Raw genomic sequence first — 20,000 nt, forward strand, 5'->3', positions numbered from 1 at the left:
CACACACACACACACACACACACACACACACACACACACACACACACACACACACACACACACACACACACACACACACACACACACACACACACACACACACACACACACACACACACACACACACACACACAGTGCCAATAGGCATGTGTTTTTGTCTGTGGCCAGAACAGACATAGAGAGGGACTGCAGGGGTCTGGAACAAGCAAGCCCACTTCACACAGACAGACATGATTAGCTTTGGCGGCTCTAGACCCAAGGAACAGCATATTTGCTGTGTATATATGCATGTGTGTGTGTGTGTGTCTGTGTGTGTGTGTGTGTGTGTGTGATGTGGCCAAAGACCAGTGGACAAATTCTGGCGAGAGAGGGACGGTATGCTTTAAAATCTCCTGAAATTAGTTTGGACGCAATTTTATTAAAGCTTTATTTCATCAGGAAAGGCAATTCAATAACCTTTTTCTTTTATAAAAAGAAAGAAAACATTTACAAGGGCTGCTGGATTTAAGTGACAACTAGTTGGTTAAACAAATCCAATAAAAAAAAAGAAAGAAATAATCAATCAAGGGCAAGGGCTGTAAATAAAAGCACCATGTGAAACACAAAAGCCACTGTTCTACAAAAATCCTCTTCCTCTATTTTGGTGTCTTTGGGTGGGTAGAGATGTGGAACAAAACTGAACTAAAACTAAGCTGAACTATAGTCATGTTTATGGCAGTGAATTTAAGATTTTTCACATAACTGCTTTGACTGGCCTCACCATGGAGGCCAATATAGAGCACTGCATAAAGCCATAACTTCATGTATGAAAGAGAAACAAAGCCCACGTCCAAAACAAACACTTGACAAGGATTCAGTTACAAATTTCCACACACACACTTACGCATCCACATGCTATCCTCCAGAGTTGAATGAACTCGGTGATCACAAATATACAAAACCTTTTTTTCTTTCTCTCTTATAAGCGCTCACACTTTGCATTCTTCTAAAGTGATGACCATCATATCGCAGTTGCTGCACTAAACACCCATTAAGACAAGTGGAGAGCACTACACTGGATGGTGTGGCCTCTTCACAGACAGACACACAATAATACAGAACCTGTCATTACTGAAAGGAAGAGAGTGAGAGAGAGAGGGAGGAAGAGAAGAGGAAGTAGGAGTATATAAACTCACTTGAAAGAGTGAGAGGAAGACAGAAGAACAGGGAATGGAGGAGGGTAAAGATGGTGGAACATAAAAAAATGATCATTTGTGACAGAGGTAGAGAAAACCCAGATGGAAATTGAGTGATGGAGGAGAAGACTCAGCAGTATGGAGTGATGGAGGGAGGAGTTGTGAAAAAGACGAGGAGGCAGAGAGAAAGATTGCAGTGAGGAGAAGAGGACGTGTTGCAACCTGATTATTTGGCTGTTTATGCAGAATGCTGAGAGCCCTCCAATCAGAGTTGGAGACCTCGAACTAAGAGGTCTGATAGGCCGATGGCCCAACAAACTCTGCATCCAAGTCTCCTTATTCTCTCCTTTAAGCCGTCCTTCCTCTCTTCACCTGTCTCCTCCTCCCCTCTCAACCTCCTCACTCCTGTCTCCTCACCCTATGTGCACTCAACTCTGCATTGCTCTCTTGCCTCCACTCCTTTGTCTCCCTCATTTGTTAAAGGGTGTCACTGAGAGCAAGGGCAAAGCCTTGTCATTTCTATTCTTTTGACCACCCTCCATCCTCCACTTTGTCTCTTTGGTGGTTAAGTGACCCAAAGAGGATAACTGAACAGAAAGTAAGAGAGGGTACAAAGCAACAAGTGCAGGAGAAAAGCTGTTGCCAAATCTTTTATTTCTATATTTAAAATAGCTAAAATCGGTCAGTCCTATTGAAATACATAATGTAAACTATGAATACCTGGATATTTTCTTTTATATCTTTCTATTATATTATATCCTGAATTTGATGTTAAAGCAATGGTTGCTGAGAGAGCTCAATGGACTGCAACTTAAGAAAACATGCAACTTGTCATTTTCATACATCTGTTTTTGTATGGATTAAACAAAGGATTTATAATGTGTTACTTACTGAGCTTTAGAGCTGCTGGTAGGAGGATTTTGTTACTTTGTTAGCTGTTTTCTCCTGCTTCTAGTCTTCATGTTAAGCTAAGCTAACTGGCTGTAGCTTCATATCTTTCCAACAGATAAGAGAGTGGTATCGATTTTCTTATCTACCTCTCAGCAAGAACACAAATTAGGTATGTTTCCCAAAACTACTTCTTTAAGTTGTTTCTTAAAGGTAATGCAGTGTGGCAACTGTTCGGACAATGATACATTTTTCTAGTGAGCAATCAAATACTTGCCATACAATGGGCTTTCCACCCACTTCATCGAGTGAAAGCAAATCTAATATTTCTTTTCAACAATGTGATCATCTTTTGTACTTTTGTTAGCTCACTTGCATGTTAACCAGGAAACATTCCAGCTAAGCTATTCTCAGTATTCTTGGTGCTACTCACATTTTTCCTGGCATATAAGCAGGTACAACTGTATCCTATTTGATCACATCCTCACTGTGCATATCCAGGCAAACCCATGTGTCAGTCTGAAACACATGCCAACATACAGTATTCCCAAACCATGCATCTGTATTCATACTATGTATTCACACCCTGTGTTCAACACTGTTACTTCTTTGTCTAAATCTAATTATTTAACGCACCTGCAGACCATTCATGTCAAAGAACACACTACACATTCTGATAACATGTCCATACTTTTATGCATCTCCCAACTGCGCATGCCTTAACACACACATTGTGACTGTGCAGGTGACACACACACACACACACACACACACACACACACAAACACACACAGACACACAGACACACACACACACACACACACACACACACACACAGAAACCTCATGTCAGCTTTAAGACACAATTCGCCGGCTGGCCCTCGCTGTCCCGCACTCTCTGACGGGCTCTTAAAGGTAAACTAACAGATTGTAAACATGCTGCTAGCTCTCTCTCTCTCTCTCTCTCTCTCTCTCTCTCTCTCTATCTACTTTATATTAATCACGTTCTCTCTTTCTCTCATCTCTCTATCTATCTCTCCTTTTCCCTCACCTTTTTCACTTCCCTCTTACCCATGTTTCCCTGATCCTTATTCCTCTATCCCCATTCTATTTCCCTCTCTCTCTCTCTCTCTCTCACTCTCTGTCTCTCTCTCTCTCTATTTTCCTGGGGTATTTTTTAAACAATGTGTCCTTCATGTACGGTTGGTTACGGGGTGTACAGAAGGACATCATTAGCGCTGGTGGTTAAGCTGTAATTTACACCATTACCGAGGTAGGGGCCATTTTTATTGCCTAGTAAATTTCAGCTCTGAAATATTTAGACCATATGGCTCAATTTGTGTAATAACCTTAATTTCCAAGCACCCTTCAGCTCCCTTCAGCGCCGGCTGTTGTTGGCGGATGGCGGAGTGGTGTGTGTACACATTCGTATGTGTGTGCACGGATTGGGGTTGGAGCACATACACACACGCACACATGCATGCATGCACGTGTACACAGAAACATGTATATGGCAAAAATGTTAACGCATACTCTACACACTCTCTCTTCCACATGCTCTCACTGATTCATCCATTCACACACACTAAAACATAACACACACACACACACGTATGTATGCATGGCGGTAGCAGATTAATAGGGTGTCAGCTTGTGTTTGGGTGAGGGAGCGTCAGGCGTCGGCCAGATGGTTCTCAGGGATGATGACTGTCAGGGGTCTTGCTCTGATCAATGGGATGTATTAATACAGCACACGCACGCATACGCACACACACGCTGACACACACAAACACACAAAAATATGTTATGCATGCACACAGGCACACACGCAAGAATATTCAGACATATGTATCCACAGTAAAACACAGACACACACACAGACACCCACACAGACACAGACACACACACACACACACACACACACACACACACACACACACACACACACACACACACACACACACACACACGTGGACTAAGTTCACCAGTGATCCCAAGGGCCACAGTGTAACATCTGGAAGAGCCAAGGGAGGGAGGAAAGGACAGAAGAGTAAAAGAGGAGAAAGAAGGAGGTGGTAGGCAGAGAAATACATGAGGCAGAAGGATTTAAAAAGTGGATGAGAAAAGATCAGTGATAGATGCAAAGGAGGAGAGAAGAGTGTCTGAAGAAGGAAAATGAGCTGCAAAGGGAGTAAGGGAAGAGTTGGGGAGACTGAGAAGGTGTAGAGAAGGGTTAAAGGTGGAAGAGGTTAAAACAAATGTTTGTCAAAATGGTGAGAGAAAAGTGCAGATGAAAAAGAGGAGCTGAGGAAATTAAGGGTGGGGTGGAAGGAGATGTACAGTAGGTAGAGGAAAACAGGACAGAGACCAGAGAGGGGAGGGATTGAGGAGGGAGAAAATGACATAACAAGCTGAAAAATGTGGAAGGCTTGCAAGGTAGTGAAAAATGTGAGCAGGAAAAAAAGGGTAAAAGAAAGAAAGGGCGAAAGATGGAGGAGAGGAAAGGATCATAGAGAGGCATGAGGTAAGGGCAGGTGCATGAAACAAAGGTTAGTTGCCCACTAAAGCCCTTGGCCAGAATTTGGTGAGCAAAATGATCCTGATCCAGAGATGGGAAATGCAAACAGCGCAGAAAAAAGAGCTGGATTGAGGGATGAAAAAAAAAAGAGTAAAGAGTGAACACCAAGAGGAAGAAATTTAAGAGGTAAGGGAAGTAAGGGAACCACAATGAAAGAAAAGCAACTCGACAGGGTTGTGTGAGTGACTTACATGTCTGTCAGAAAAGTGTAAAGCATGGAGAGGGAATTTGTGTGTGAGACTGTGTGTGCACCAGGCAGCGCGTAGGGGTCTAGTGAGGCAGGCTGCCTGCGCTTCGTACCCTCATTCCGTCCGATTGCCATGACGACCCCATTAATCAGCCAAGCTGGCACAGAGCAGGGTTCCCAGCCCAGCCTGAGATCAATACAAACACAAATTCACAAATACCTAACGGACAGAGACACACATGCACACACAATATATCCACAAACTAAGAAATGATGAGCAGAAAAGAATGAGTGGATTAGTGAACATTAAGGATAGAAAATGTTAACTAAGTAATGAGGAAGATATGATGATAGAGCATACAAAAGAAAAGGAAAATAGAGATCGAATTCTTAATGTCACTTCTGGCAATCTCTCATTAAGGCTAAAAAAAGAAAGATGTTCCCATTTCTATCCATATCTACAATAAATGATAAATCTACTACAGGATTTGTTATTCGATTTTTTTGGATAGTTTTACACTATGTTTTCAAAATGTCCCTTTCCCTGCCTCCTAGATTAGAGTAATCCTTGTAACGGCTTGCTTGTTGTCTATCTCTTAAACCTCAACTTCATTTAAAACATCTATCCAATATATCAAACATCACTTTCAACACAAAGCCAAGACACAAATGTTACAAAATCCTATGTAGTTGCTTATTTCAAGTTTGCTCAGAACTTTGTTTCTCATTTTCCCTCTTTGTGTATTCCTAAACAACGGAGCGCATGTGGTGAAGACACCTGCGTGACAAATGACCGCCACCAAAATAAGTCTATGCCATGTCAATGAGGCTCTCACACACACACAAACAAACACAGAGTGTTCCATATCAATGAGAAGGTGAAAGGTCTCCATTTACATCTTGTATTAATTATGAGTGACAAGCCAAAGGTCACAGAGGGAGAAGAGGCCACTCGTATGGACAGAATATAGATCTATGCCTCTACCACTACTCCCCCTTTCACTTTCCTCCCTCCTTTCCCTATGTATCACTCTGTCTCGCCCCCTCTTGTTTCTTCACTTGTCTTTTCTCCCCCCTCCACACTCTCTTTTGGTCTCCCTTATTCTTGTCCTCTTTTCTTTTGTCTTTCACACCTTCTCTACCAGCTGTATTGTTATTTGGTTTTCCAATCTGTCTGTCTGACTTTTGACATTTATTTCTGTAAGTCTGCAGATATCAATGTTTTTATTTTCATTCTTCTCCTTATTTCTCCATTTTTGAATCTGTATGTATCTCTTTTGATCATGTTTTTGTTTCTTTGTTTCTCTTCGTTTCTGTTGTCAGAGATAAAAAAAATAATTAATGGATGACTACTGCATCTAAGTTTAACCAGTGGAGGTCCGACGAGATCCTTTATCTGCACACACTGCCCACACTAAGATGACACAAAGCTGGTTTAAAATTGGCAAAGTATCTCTTTAACTACATTCAGAGTGACCCAGACAGATATGCTCAGCAAAATGATTTTGAAGTATTCCAAAAGTAATCCAAATAATTTTGAATATGCTACTTGACTTGAGTAATCTAATGGAACATGCATTCAGTAATCTTCTAACCTAAAACATTTTAAAAGTAACTATCCCAACACTGCTTCTGTGTGTGTGTTTGGTTTGAGGGAGCTTGCTCATAGTTATTTCCTGTGTTGGAGAATCAGGCATACATAGCACAGACTTGTGGGAAGGGCCCTGGAGAATAGCAGGCCATGGGCAGTGTGTGTATGTGTGTGTGTGTGTGTGTGTGTGTGTGTGTGTGTGTGTGTCTTCAGGCCCCTCACTGGCAAACAGATGGCACCAGCACCACAGGTAGAGTCCAAATTTCTTCACATGCATCACAAATGACAATAGACCCACACACACACACACACACACACACACACACACACACACACACACATATACTGTATATTATATATATTGTCCATATACTTTTTATTTATTTTGTAATGCTTGGGAATTATACATGAACATGTACAGGCATGTTATGCATGTGTTTCAGTTTTTGCTTGCATGAGCAATCTTATCAGAAGATACTGTAGATTCCTTTGCGCCAAATTATATAAGAAAATGTGATCTAGGAGGAGATTTTTCTCACAGATATATGCACCTACGCTCCTGTAATCCAGAATTCACTGTGCGTGTGTGTGTGCTTGTGTGTGTGCATCTACATGTATGTGTGCATTTACCTTTACAGTTAGAGCAGTAACAGCAGTTGAATTGAGCGTTGGGTCCTGTTGGTGCTTCTTGTAAACTAGTCTATAATGGGAAATGAGACCGTTGGGCTCTCCTGGTTCACTCCATTTCAGATGGACTGAGTATGGGCCTGTCAACGTGCACAGCATAAGGGACTGTTACAGTGATTGATTTAATACAGGAACATTTTAACTATACCAGTTTTCATGTGACTTGGTGAACTCACCAGTGGGTGTGACAGTGGGAGAGGCCATATCTTGTGGTTCTGCCTGTAAGGTCTGAGCTAAAGCCCATTGGCTCAGAACTGAGCCTTTGGAGTTGTGGGAGCGAACCCTGTACTGGAAGTAGCTGAAGGGTCGCAGGGCAGGGCTTGCATCAAAAAATTCAAAAGGACCACTGGACCAGATAAAAACCAGGAGCTCCTCCTCTGTTCCTACTGGACGCCTATAACAGAATGAATACTTGAATCAGCCATTCATGAAAATATGTTAATATTTTTATTTATCTAAATAATAACACTTAAAAGTTATGTAACCTTTTAAGTTGTACTTAGTATATGACAAGCTGTACGTAAGATATGCTTGAATAGCTAATCAATACAGTATTATTATTGTAACCTCTGCCAAGGATTAGGATTAGGATAGGTTTTCGGTTTGATTTGTTTGTTTGTTTGTTTGCTTGTAAGCAGAATTATGGGAAAACTACAGTCCTTATTGTCATTAAACTTGGTGGAAGAGTGTAGTATGGGCCAAGGAAGAACCCATCAAAATTGGGAGCAGGTCCGAATTACAGGGCAGATACACAAATTATTTCTTACTTTCGTTAACATGAGATATAGGGCATTGCTTTGGCAGAGGTCCCTCTAGTTTTTAACCCTCCTGTTGTCCTTGATCAAATTTGACCCATTTTCAAAAAGTTTCTATATCAGAAATTTGGGTTTTCTTTCAAAGAAATTATCAAAAAAAATAACGTGGATGGTTCCATACAACGCTCTTAACAAGTTAAATAAATAATCAGTTTACTACTTTCATTGAATTTGGGTGTTTTGTCAATTTCATAGCATTTGAAGAAAAAACAATTGACAAAAGAACGTTGAAAAAAGTGACACAAATGTCAAAAAAGATGAATGTCAAAAAAAAAAAGTTTGAGAAAAAACCCACAAAAACTTCAAAAGGCTCAGAAAAAGTCAACAAATGTTGAAAAAAGTGACAAAAACATCGGGGAAAGCCACAAAAGTGTCGAAAAAGATGGCCAAAGTGTTGATAAAGGTTTTTCATTTCAAATTTTAACACAGAAAAACTAAAAGTTGCAGGTCGACGGAAAGACAACATGAGGGTTAAGCCTTTCTGAGAAGCTTTGGCTACCCAAATACTACATTATTTTCAAAGTGAAGTAATAAAAGTACTGTATATTAATGTTTTACTTTTTGTGTATTTGCAATATATTCAAAATACACTTGAATTATGCTCAAATAAAAGGAAAAAGGTATTTTTTAATTATGTTATCTAAATGAATGTTAATATATCTTAGTATACTTTAGCATACTGAAAATAAGCACACTTTGTGTGGAATTTAAATAAAAATGTAACATCACGTCTTTAACATCATGTGTAAGTCCCTGGCTGATGCAAGCACCCTTATGTCTTGGTAAGCCCCTCTGTCTGTGATTATGTAGGGTTTCACGTGTAAGTGAGAGAGATATTTTCCTATTTTATCCAAGTCCCTGTCTGCCTGAGTAGGATCATGCCAGGTGTGTCAGTGTGTGTGTCTGTGTGAACTGCTATGCTAATGTGTGTTTCCTGAGGACTTAAAGGGCTTAGTCTGGTCTGACCCTGCATACAGATCACACAGTCTTTGGTCAACAACCAGACCACGACCTTCAGCATGCATTAATACACCCGCACAGATGCACACGCACACACACAAAGTACGTAGATTCGTAAGCAGACATTTGCCTGATGATATATCACTAAACGCTTTTCTGTATGTAAAGGTAAATATGCATATTATATGTATGCACAGAGTATGTGTATGTTATTTAGGTGTGTTACTTCTGGTTCATTAGTGTTGGAGTGATAGACTAAGTAAATAATGTAAGGACATTATCACATTGTTTTTTGTGAAAAACGCTTTTTTGTATGGTGTAGTTGTTTGTATGTTTACTGTATACTTCATAATCCACTTTCTCATAATCAAAAACAGTCTTGCTCCTCCAGACAGACAGTCTACATGTAAATAAAACACAACAATTGTATGTTCATTTTCAGAAATGGCTGCTCAACTATAATTTTTGTGGGTAAAAATGCCTTGTTTACTTCACAGGGTAATTAAATGAGGAAAACAATACACAAAGCTAAAAGCTGAAGACAAGAAAAAATGTGTCTGTTTGCTCCTTAGATCTTAACCCATTACATTATTTTTGGTATATGGTGGAATGTGCCCTCAGTGAAATCATTAAGGTCTGTTTAATGTTTATGAAATGTTGCCAGGACCTTGTTGAATCCAAGCCTCTAAAAATTCCAGAAGAAAAAAAGGGTGCCTTAACCAGCACTAGTATACATAATAAAGCAGACACTGGTCATATGTCTCAGTGTACTGCACATGCAATGCCCATTTAAATGTTTTTAGCTGTATATATATATATAGTATATTTGGTGTGCAATGATACATCAATCTGGATCTATATGTCACTTTAATGATCAACGATCCAATATCATCAATGCAAGTGAAAATAATGATATATATCATCTTTGAGATGCGTCATTATTTTGAAAATCCCACTTATACATTATTTTTTATTAGAAAGAATAGTTTGTTTTTCATTTAAATGTCTGGAAGAGCTCAGATACAAAACTGTCAAATCATATTTTGGTCGCTTTTTGTGAATTGATATAAAAGTAATTGAGTGTGTTAAATGGGCTCATGATATTGTCTCATATCGATCACAGGCCCCTGAATTGAATCAAATTGCTATCAACAAATATCGTACCATTGTACAAAGAATCATTATAATATCGTATCATGATAAAACTTGTGATCTATGCCTACAGTATACATGTGTTATTGTGTGTATGTTACCTGTATATATGGTAGGATGTGATGAGTCCGTTGGGTTTTTTGGGGGGAGACCAGCGAATCTCCAGAACACTGGCTCCAGCTGCTTTTACTGTGGGAGGCAGCAGACCTTCTGGGGTGGTTTCTAAGGTCCGGACATACACACCCCCTCCTACTCCACAACCATCTCCAAGGGGCAAAATGGGAGCAATTTGTCACAAAACACACACATTTCTAGGAAAAGAAAGTTGTCTTTCTTTTAAATTAATGAAACAAATATATCAGTACACCATAGTGATAATATATGCTACTTTTCCATAAGGATGGGAATACCTGTACTGAGCCAAGCAATACGGCTTTTTTTTTTAAACCAGAATTTACTGTTGTAACACTGAAGGACATTGCTGATGTACAAGGAATAGCTGATCCATTTGTAAAAGCTATTACTGACCAGAGTGTTCCAGTTTATGTTATGCTAATGCATAATCACACATTGGCCTATTATTTAAAAGACCATTCATGTGGAGTTAAAGCCAATAAATGATGAGTTGGAGAGAGTTTGGGCATAAAGAACATACATACATTAAGAAATTATTTTTCTTTTCTGAATTTCTGAATTCTTTCTCGCAGTTCCGACAATCCCCATGGCTGACAATCTGTCTGTTCATTTCTGTAGATGTTTTTAATTTCAAAGTCTTTCCTCCAACCACACAACCATGTTCCTGAAATTTGTCATGGAACAGTCGATCGCTGATTCCATCGTCTTCAAATCCATCCTCTTCAAATCCATTGTCAAAATCAGGAAACAACAACTAACCACAAACATGGTAAAACAAAATGGTACATTTGAAACATTATTGTTTTAGATGCTCCTCTCTCAACACTTGCATGATGGTACCATTTTGAGTCACTCTGTTTACTAACACAGCTCTGTTAGGGGCTAAATGCGATCCTGTTCAGCCCTGGTAGCAAGCAAAACCGTCACATCACAGGTCAGGTCAGCGTGGTCATCCCCTTCTGTTAGGCTGTTGTTCAAACGCATCAACATGCTACAGCACGACTAAAGTGGGCTATACCATGCCAGTGGAAAAGGGCCATTAGCAACAGATATCTCTGACATCTCTGCTTAATGATTGGTTAGCCACTCACTGCATAGGTCTTCCCACCCCTCACATCACAATATGCAGTAGATGGAAAATGATCAGATGCATCTAACAAGGTTTATTTAGCACCCACAGGATTTTAATTTGTTTGGCAATCTTTAGTGGGCATTGAGATTAAATCTGTGTTAGTTGATACACATTTCAGTGGAAGGACAATGTTCAGGATTATAGAGTGTGCTATGTTAAATAGTGCTGCTATGTAGCCTACAGCAGTTTCTCTATGCTAAACTCATTCATTTTCTCAATTTAACAGTGTAAGAATTTGATGTATTTTCCCAACTTTGTAATCTTTTTAAAATTTCTTTTAAGAGATAGGGGTGTCACATGAAACAAAGGTCCCAAGGCTGGAATTGGACCCAGAGCGTTGTAGTAACCACTCAGATACAAAACTGCTCCGCAACTTTCTTTATGCCGCACAACTAATGGTCCTGTCAATGATAGTAAAACATTCAAACTGAAATCAGTATAACCTAATACATACCAATTTGACAGGCCTGGACTCTGATGTAGTAGGTGGTGAATGGCTCTAGACCTGTCACAGTGAGGTGCCGGTCTTGGCCAGCATGATGCATTATGGCTCTTTCACTTCCTGGATTGAACAGGATGTTGTAGTTTACAGGCTGGCTGCTGTACAGCTGAGCTGTGGAAAAGCAGAAAGACACATGGTATATGATTATCTTTAGTTTAGCATGTTTAAAAACAGCAGCACGACATTTTTAACATCTGAAGGTCATTGTCCGATTCACGTTGCAAAAAAAGAGCATTCAGCCTACAAACAATAGGCTGTACCATGCACATTTTACTAAAAAAGGCAGTTGACTGAGATTATTTCTTCTTATTCTTTGTAAGGTAAATACATTTTGATTGTAATTCACTACTTATAGGCTCACTCAAGGAAGACTTACATCATGGTCAGTTTTAAACATGGTCATGTTAGGTAACTTTATATTGACAGAATTGTATTGTATACAGTATAAAATATAGGTAAGCCCAAATGTTTGTATGTGATCATTAAAAGTTGTAGTCTGCATTCAAATAGTTGAATATGAATAAATGAAAGTAAGGAAGTACAATATATGATTTTCTATCAGCACACCAACATATTTGGTCATATTTTTATCTTAAAACCGACTGATCTTGCCTTCACAATCCTGGCCCAGTGGTCTCACAACCAGACAAAGCACACACATGTATACATACAGAAACACCCACACAGAAACACACACCTAGACTTTGTTAATATTCTCATCGGAGGTTTTTCCATAATTCAGGCCAACTGTATTGTGATGGGTTATTCAACATTCATGAACTCTGGATATCTCGAGAACGAACTGATTACCAGACAAATGAAAGACTTCAATTATTCACCCCCCAACTCACATATGCACACAAGCAGCTACACACACACACACACACACACACACACCTCAGACTTCAGCACATGAAGCTTTTTACATCATGAGCTCACGCACGCACGCACGTACGCACGCACGCACGCACGCACAGGGGACATAATGCATCTCTCTTTGATCATTGTGGTGCTCAGCCACAACGGTTTAATCATCACTGTAATATTTAAGTTCTATTATTTACAACCAATCAGCTGCTTTGCCATCTTCTATTTCACATACATGATCCCACAATTACAAATGCACACATGTATTCTTACATACAAGCAAAAAAACATTCACACCACACACACACACACACACACACACACACACACACACACACACACACACACACACACACACACACACACACACAGGCACAAACACCATGATGAAGCAATTGATCCTAGAGTAAATGTCTTTTTAATAGCCATATGTCAGTGCTTTGACAGTCAATATATGCTATATGCAATATAAACACATGTGCATGTACATACACACTGACAGACACACTGTCAGAGAGTCTGGCACACACACATACACACACAAGTCGAAAACACTCCAGATTCTGGGCTCAGGGAGTTAACCAAGCGTGAGAACCCAGCTGATATTTCCTCACCTTTAAAATCAACCTGTAATGACGATAGAATAGGCCTGCCTATGGAAATATCTCCAGTGACGTGCACACACACACACATATACAAATGCATGCATAAACACAGACACAAATATACAGAAACAAAACACACACACACACACACACACACACACACACACACACACACACACACACACACACACACACACACACACAAAGTAAAGTGTCTGTGCTAGTTGGCCTTATAAGCGGTTTCTGAAATAGGAAATCGGCCTAATGAGAGAGTAATAGTCAATGATAGATGGGTTAGGGCAGACAATCACTGCCCCATAAGCATGAAACTTAGAGTTGAAACACTCTGAGTTTATGCTCATGTAAACCTGTGTGTGTGTGTGTGTGTGTGTGTGTGTGTGTGTGTGTGTGTGTGTGTGTGTGTGTGTGTGTGTTTGTGTGTGTCCAGGTCTTGAAAGGCCAGAAGGTAAATGGAAAACTACTCAGGGCTTTTGTTTCAGTGTGACCCCTCTCTCTGTCTCCTCATATCAAAGGGAAAAACTTCTCTCTGCTCAGTTTAATATGGTGAGTATAATTTGTTTCGGTGTTGTCGAGCTAAACCCAATAGGTGTGACAACCATTGCTTTAATGTTGGTTAGTGTTACAGTATTTAGATTATTGGGAAATCATTTTATGTAGAATACTTTTTTTCTGGGAAATAACTGTGGTAAGAGACTGTATGTATCATGTTAACTCTGTTTCCAGTTTCTGAGAGAATGAATTAATTGTACTCATTGTTGTCATTGAATGCTCTCGCTGCATGTTAAGGGATCTCTATGTTAGAAAGTTAGGTCAGTTGAAGTCTTCCCCTCTGAAAAAATTCTTACAAACACTGAATTGAGCTTCTCTGGAACTCCGCGGCCATTTCTCAGTGATCAAACAATTACCCACAATGCCACTACAAAGCATTTGTTTGTGCATGCATTAGAATAAGTCAGAGGTTTGACTGGTTAATGGCACATCCAAACACCAACAGATTAGAAGGAACCACTGGTTCTGGAAATGTTTTGTTAAAGTATGCATTTAATAATATTGTCAATGCTCCTCAACAGTCTACAGGATAATTTAATCTAATTATCTTTGACTTTTCAACAGGCTTTTGAAATGATTTTCAGGGAGATACGCATCTGTTTTTAAGGTACTACAGCACTACAATAAAGTACTACAATACACCTCGCTTTATATAAATCATCATTACCAAACATAACATACACCAACATAAACAAGTTAGTTCTATCACCAGAAATCAAAACACAGTGTCTAATCTGTGATGCCATTGTGATTCATACCAAATACTCTCCACTAAAAATTATTTCCTTCCATCCATCCATCCATCCATCCATCCATCCATCCATCCATCCATCCATCCATCCATCCATCCATCCATCCATCCATCCATCCATCCATCCGTCCGTCCGTCCATCGTGAGATAGCTACTCACCAGGAGTGGTCCAGGCAAGAGAGATGGAGTGGGGGCCTGACACTGTCACATTGTGGGGAGGTTGGATCCCAGCGGGGCAGGAAACTGGTGTTTGTATAACATATTTGTCACTCACACCAGTCCCACCCTCTGTACTGGCCTCCAGCTTATACATATACCTGAAGAGATGGCAAGGTAAAGAAGGGTGTGGAGAAAGCAGCAGTGAGACAGCAGAAAAGGGACACAGAGAAATGAGGGATCAAGGGAGAAGGAAGGAATATGCAGAAAGACAGTGTTAACAGGGCAGTTTCACACAAAACAGTACCAATGTCAGGATCATGGCTTACACCGTCAAAAAATGAATGAGATTTTATTAATATATCCCAAATATATGCTGAAATGTGTTAGCACTTTTCACCAGTTTCTACCCAGTCCTGTCAGTTACGACCAGGTAGAACCAAAACCTATATTTCATGAAAATATATTTAATTTATTTGAATTATATGTGACATGTGTCATCTTACCATACCACATTGACTGAAAAATATTAATTGAAAACCACTTTAAGTCCCCAGCCTTGCATTAGCACAGTAGCACTAAATATTGTTGAACAAAATTTGTGTCATCACAAAAAAACGAATGCATTAAGAACAACTAGGCTGTAACGTTTCCGACAAAAATGCAGCATGACATTGCCCAAAAAATACCTAGAATTGTGGGCTTTCTTGTAGTGTTTAACTGATCAAACAACTCACTGGAAAGACAAAATCATGGCCTCTTGCAACCGGCCCTTAAATTCAAAATAGATTCAAACATATGTGTATTGTGTGCACATGTTCGTGTGTGTAAGCTCATGCAGTGACTGCACTTGAGGTCCATTTCTTCCTCTTTCTCCCTCTCCGTCATACACTTCTCTTTCATTTATCTCGCTGCCCCTCACGTCCCACTCTGTACCTCTCTCGCCCATGACATCATAAGATAGATTTCCCTTTTAAGAGTGTGTGGCTGGCTGGTGCTAAAGCCTACATTAGCTGTGTAAGTGGGCTACCATTTAACATTAAAAGCCTTTAATTTGCTATAAACTCCGGCACACATGCATTAATAGGTGGTGGTGTTGGGTTATTGTTCCTGCGCAGAGCGTTTTAAACAGAAGGCCATTAGCACCTCTGCAGTGGGTTAGAACGCAGTCAGGAAGAGGTATTAAAACTACTCATATGTTACTCTTATACACACACACACACACACACACACACACACACACACACACACACAAACACAGATACACGAAACATACAAGAAAAACAAATAAATACACACAAAGAAAAACAAATAAATACACCTCACTGAGACACACCAACTATGGAGAGAAGAGATAGAAAGAGTGAGAGAATACATGAGAGGAAGAGAGTAAAGCAGAGCCTGAGTGTGATGGAGAGGGAGAACTGTATCATGGCATAAGGTTTCAGTGGGGGAATGAATTTAAACACTTCATCACTGGAAGATATTTACTTAAAGGTAAACACCGCCTTGGGATAGCAAAAGTAAAATGGTGTGTGTGTGTGTGTGTGTGTGTGTGTGTGTGTGTGTGTGTGTGTGTGTGTGTGTGGTTGGTAATCGGTGAGTAGGGCATTTGCAGCTGTTTGGCTGTGTGTGTGTGTGTGTGTGTGTGTGTGTGTGTGTGTGTGTGTGTGTCCTGCGGGGCCAGCCAGAGGGAATAGGTTAATTCTCTCGTCATCTTAGACACTTCCTGGGCTGCCGAAGCAAAGTGACAGCTAATCAACATTGTCATAAATAATCAATGGCCACTTTGAGCAGTCTCACACACAGACACATGGCACACAGAAAGGCATGCGTGGGTACACACTCACACACCCGGGCAAAAACACACACAAGACTGCCTGGATAATGGGGCCGGTGCTCCCTGTGTAATTCTTGGCGCAGGGCTAAATTGGGAAAAGAAGGGAAGGAGGAAAGGAATGAGGTAAGAGGGAAAGGATGGGAGGGGAGGGAGGGTGAGAGGAAAGAGAAGTGAATAGGAAACGAGACAAGTGATGAGAAGCGAAGGGTCGCGACGCGAATGCCTTCTGGCAGACTATCTGGAATTAGGGAAAATTAAACGTCACACACATATACAGTCCTATCTTCTTTTTTCCTTCCTTTCTCTTTCTCACACACACAGGAGATTGGAGTACTGCAGGGTGTTATCCCAAGAAGTCTATTTGGGGAAAGGAGAAATAGTCTCTGGAGAGAGAAGGCCAAGAGAGAAAGAGAAAGAGAAAGAGAAAGAGAGAGCGATAGGGAAGGAGAGGGGGGTATCATTTTACACTCCCATAATTAAAACACAAAATCCATCTTAGAAAAAAGACACGGATTAATAAAGGTTAAATGAAAATAAACAGATAAATAAAATCTCCGCTCCACTGCTGTCTGTAAGCAAAAGCCAAATCTGATTTGTGTTTTAATGTGTGTGCGTGGTAATGTTTGCGTCTGTCATTGGCATGTCAAATATTTGCTCATCAAATGACACAAACAGACATATACAGAGTGCAGTCCTGAGAGAAACATGGATGGGACGATAGGAGAGCTTTTAAAACAGGGTGACCCCGATATAAACATGCGTACACTCAAATGGGAAAATGTAGGAATTAAAAGCATGATTAATTCTGAAACTACAAGTGAAGTGTGTTTATGCATCTGTGACTTCTACACATGCACACACACTTGCATATGTTTGCATTAATGTGTGTGTGTGTGAAGTGTGCGAGGGCATGCTCTCTACCTGCGGTTTGGCAGGAGTCCAGTGTCAGTATAATTCTGGTCACGGTGGTCTCCGGTAAAAATAGTGTGACCGTCTCTGTTCAGTCTGTACTGGGAGATGTGTCCATTAGGCTGAGGTGGCTGATCCCAGTACAGCTCCACTGCAGATGTGTTTATTATCAGATGTCTGGGGCTTGACCATACACCTGAGAAGCAAAGAAGAAAGAAAAGGGGGTTTTGCACATTACTGTACAGTGTAGTACTGTGTATTACAGTAATAACTGGCACCTATCATCAATTAGTAGTCCATTTTCTGTTTATTCCAAACAAACTAAAAGTAAAGTGCATCACCTCATGTGCACAAACAGGACTTTTCCTGAGAAAGACCTTGCTGATACCAAAGTGTACAACAGAAAATCTAAAAGCCTTTTTTTTCATTAACTAAGGACAGGTTGTATCACTATTTTGTTAACTGGTAACTGAGAATAGTGACATTTATTTGTATAAGAATGCAGATTACAAATTTACCGAGGCACAAATTATTACAGTGATGGAGAAGAAAGCAAGTTCTCTCATGAGAATATAATGAAACCAGGAGAGGAAAAGAGCATAGGACAGGCAGACAGGATGAGGTTGTAATGTGTAATTCCATTATTTGAAATGAAAAGGAACGCAAAAATGGTCTTAAACTCTGTGTGCAGAAGGAGAGTTTAATCAACATTTAGTTAAAAGTGTTTACTGAACACAATCATGCAGTATTTATATATTAATTCAAATCACACAGATTAATGTATTTTAGATTATATAAAATTATGTGGTGGACATTTAGACACAAGGAAGTGTGGAGAGTAGCTGGAAGGAGGAGCTTAAAAAGAAGAAATATAATTTATTTACATGAAACAATAAATAAAAAGATCAGATATGTAGAAAGAAAGACAAAAGATGGGTAAGTGAGGTAAACGGGGGTTAAAAAGGTGCACAAAAGGAAAGAATGAGATATTTAACTGAAAATAAATAGGAGAAATATCAAAACCTCAGAGAAGATATAAATGTGCAATATCAGGAAAGAAGAAAAAGAAAATAGATGTGGAAGGAAAAGATCACGGGAGACAAGAGAGAAGGAGAGGCGTTTGAGAGAAAGAGAAGTGAGAGAACATGAAGTAATTAGAAGTGGATGAAGAGAAGAAATATCATCCTGTTGTAAAGTTCTGTAATAAATAAAAATCCATGACGGCATTTTATTCAGGCAACAAAAAAAGGCTGCGTTCCACTGTAGTCAACGGTGAGGAAGAAGAAAGAGAGAGTGAGAGAGAGAAAGAGAGGTGAAGGGTAGCGAGATATAGTAACGGGAGACGAAAGAAGGACAACAGAGGGGGAGGATTCAAAAAAGGAGAGCAGTGGGAGGAGAAAAGAGAATTGAGGAGTGGAGAGGAAAAATATAATCAATTATACAATATATATATATTGAGAACAATGTAAAAAAATTGCCAGTATATCAACAAAATGCTAAAATATATACACACATCATTTTGTTAATGTATTATTTTTTATTTGACATTTGCTATGCATTCTTGTGCAAAAAATGTATGGCAGATTCCTTTCATTTTTCTGGATCTGGTATAGGTATAGGAAATGTTTAAGATCTGTGGAATCGGATCGATCACTTCATTTGTAAATAAATGTCACCAATGAGTGTGTGTGTGTGTGTGTGTGTGTTTGTGTGTGTGTGTGTTTGTGTACCAGCAGGGGAGGCTTGCAAGGTCCGTCCCGTGGAAGGTAGGCTGGCTCCACATCCGACAGCTGTGCAGGCCATCAGCACAAAACTGTAGTCTGTGTATGGCTGCAAACCTGTAGCACACAGACATGTACACATATGTATGTTAAAAGCACATGAAGGATGGAAAATCGCACACATATTTTCTATGTCAAGTTTACGTTTTTATTCTTAACACAATAAACTGTGCAGATTAGTTTTTTAAAACATGACATGAACAGAGGGATATACAATATAAGGGGATAAAGAGGGAGAGAACCCTAACAACACAACAAAAAATGTGGGTAAAAGTAAAAGAGTGAGAGAAGAAAGCTTGCACGCCACGTATCACAAGCTCTCTTCTCAACAGTTTTCTTTCTCTCTCTATCCATTTCACTCTCCCTCCCTCTGTTCTTTCCACACTCTCTCAACGGATGGATCCATATCTGTCGGTGTTAAATTATGCATGCCATAACTCAATAATGAAACAACGTAAAGATGGGCAGCCGCGGAACTGACATGGGATAGGACCGGTCCAACGCTGTAATGTCATCAGCTTTTGATCTATGATAATTATGATACCTCGGTATGCGTTTAGGCTACAGCATCCAGACATGATTTATTTATAGGCAGCCGCTATGCAGTCTAAAAGAAATCACATAGCGACAGAGTGGTCCTTTAACTGCAACCAAAGGAAACCAGGTTTTGGTGTTATATTGAACCTTTTATAGTACATTTAAATACTGGAAGTTGCTAAA

General features: G+C 39.8%; 1 protein-coding gene across 1 annotated transcript in view; it reads right to left on the minus strand.

The window, feature by feature from the left end:
* Positions 1-20,000, minus strand: part of ush2a (Usher syndrome 2A (autosomal recessive, mild)) — a 232,565-nt gene that overhangs the window by 20,825 nt on the left and 191,740 nt on the right. Inside the window, exons 68-74 of the mRNA XM_028606322.1 lie at positions 19,230-19,337; positions 17,512-17,695; positions 14,754-14,911; positions 11,754-11,912; positions 10,134-10,296; positions 7,282-7,499; positions 7,049-7,185 (exon numbers count right to left, since the gene is read on the minus strand). Of these exons, the coding sequence (XP_028462123.1) occupies positions 7,049-7,185; positions 7,282-7,499; positions 10,134-10,296; positions 11,754-11,912; positions 14,754-14,911; positions 17,512-17,695; positions 19,230-19,337 (1,127 nt within the window). The remainder of the gene's footprint in view (positions 1-7,048; positions 7,186-7,281; positions 7,500-10,133; positions 10,297-11,753; positions 11,913-14,753; positions 14,912-17,511; positions 17,696-19,229; positions 19,338-20,000) is intronic.

Source organism: Perca flavescens, chromosome 1 (genome assembly GCF_004354835.1).
Source record: "Perca flavescens isolate YP-PL-M2 chromosome 1, PFLA_1.0, whole genome shotgun sequence".
NCBI lineage: Eukaryota > Metazoa > Chordata > Actinopteri > Perciformes > Percidae > Perca > Perca flavescens.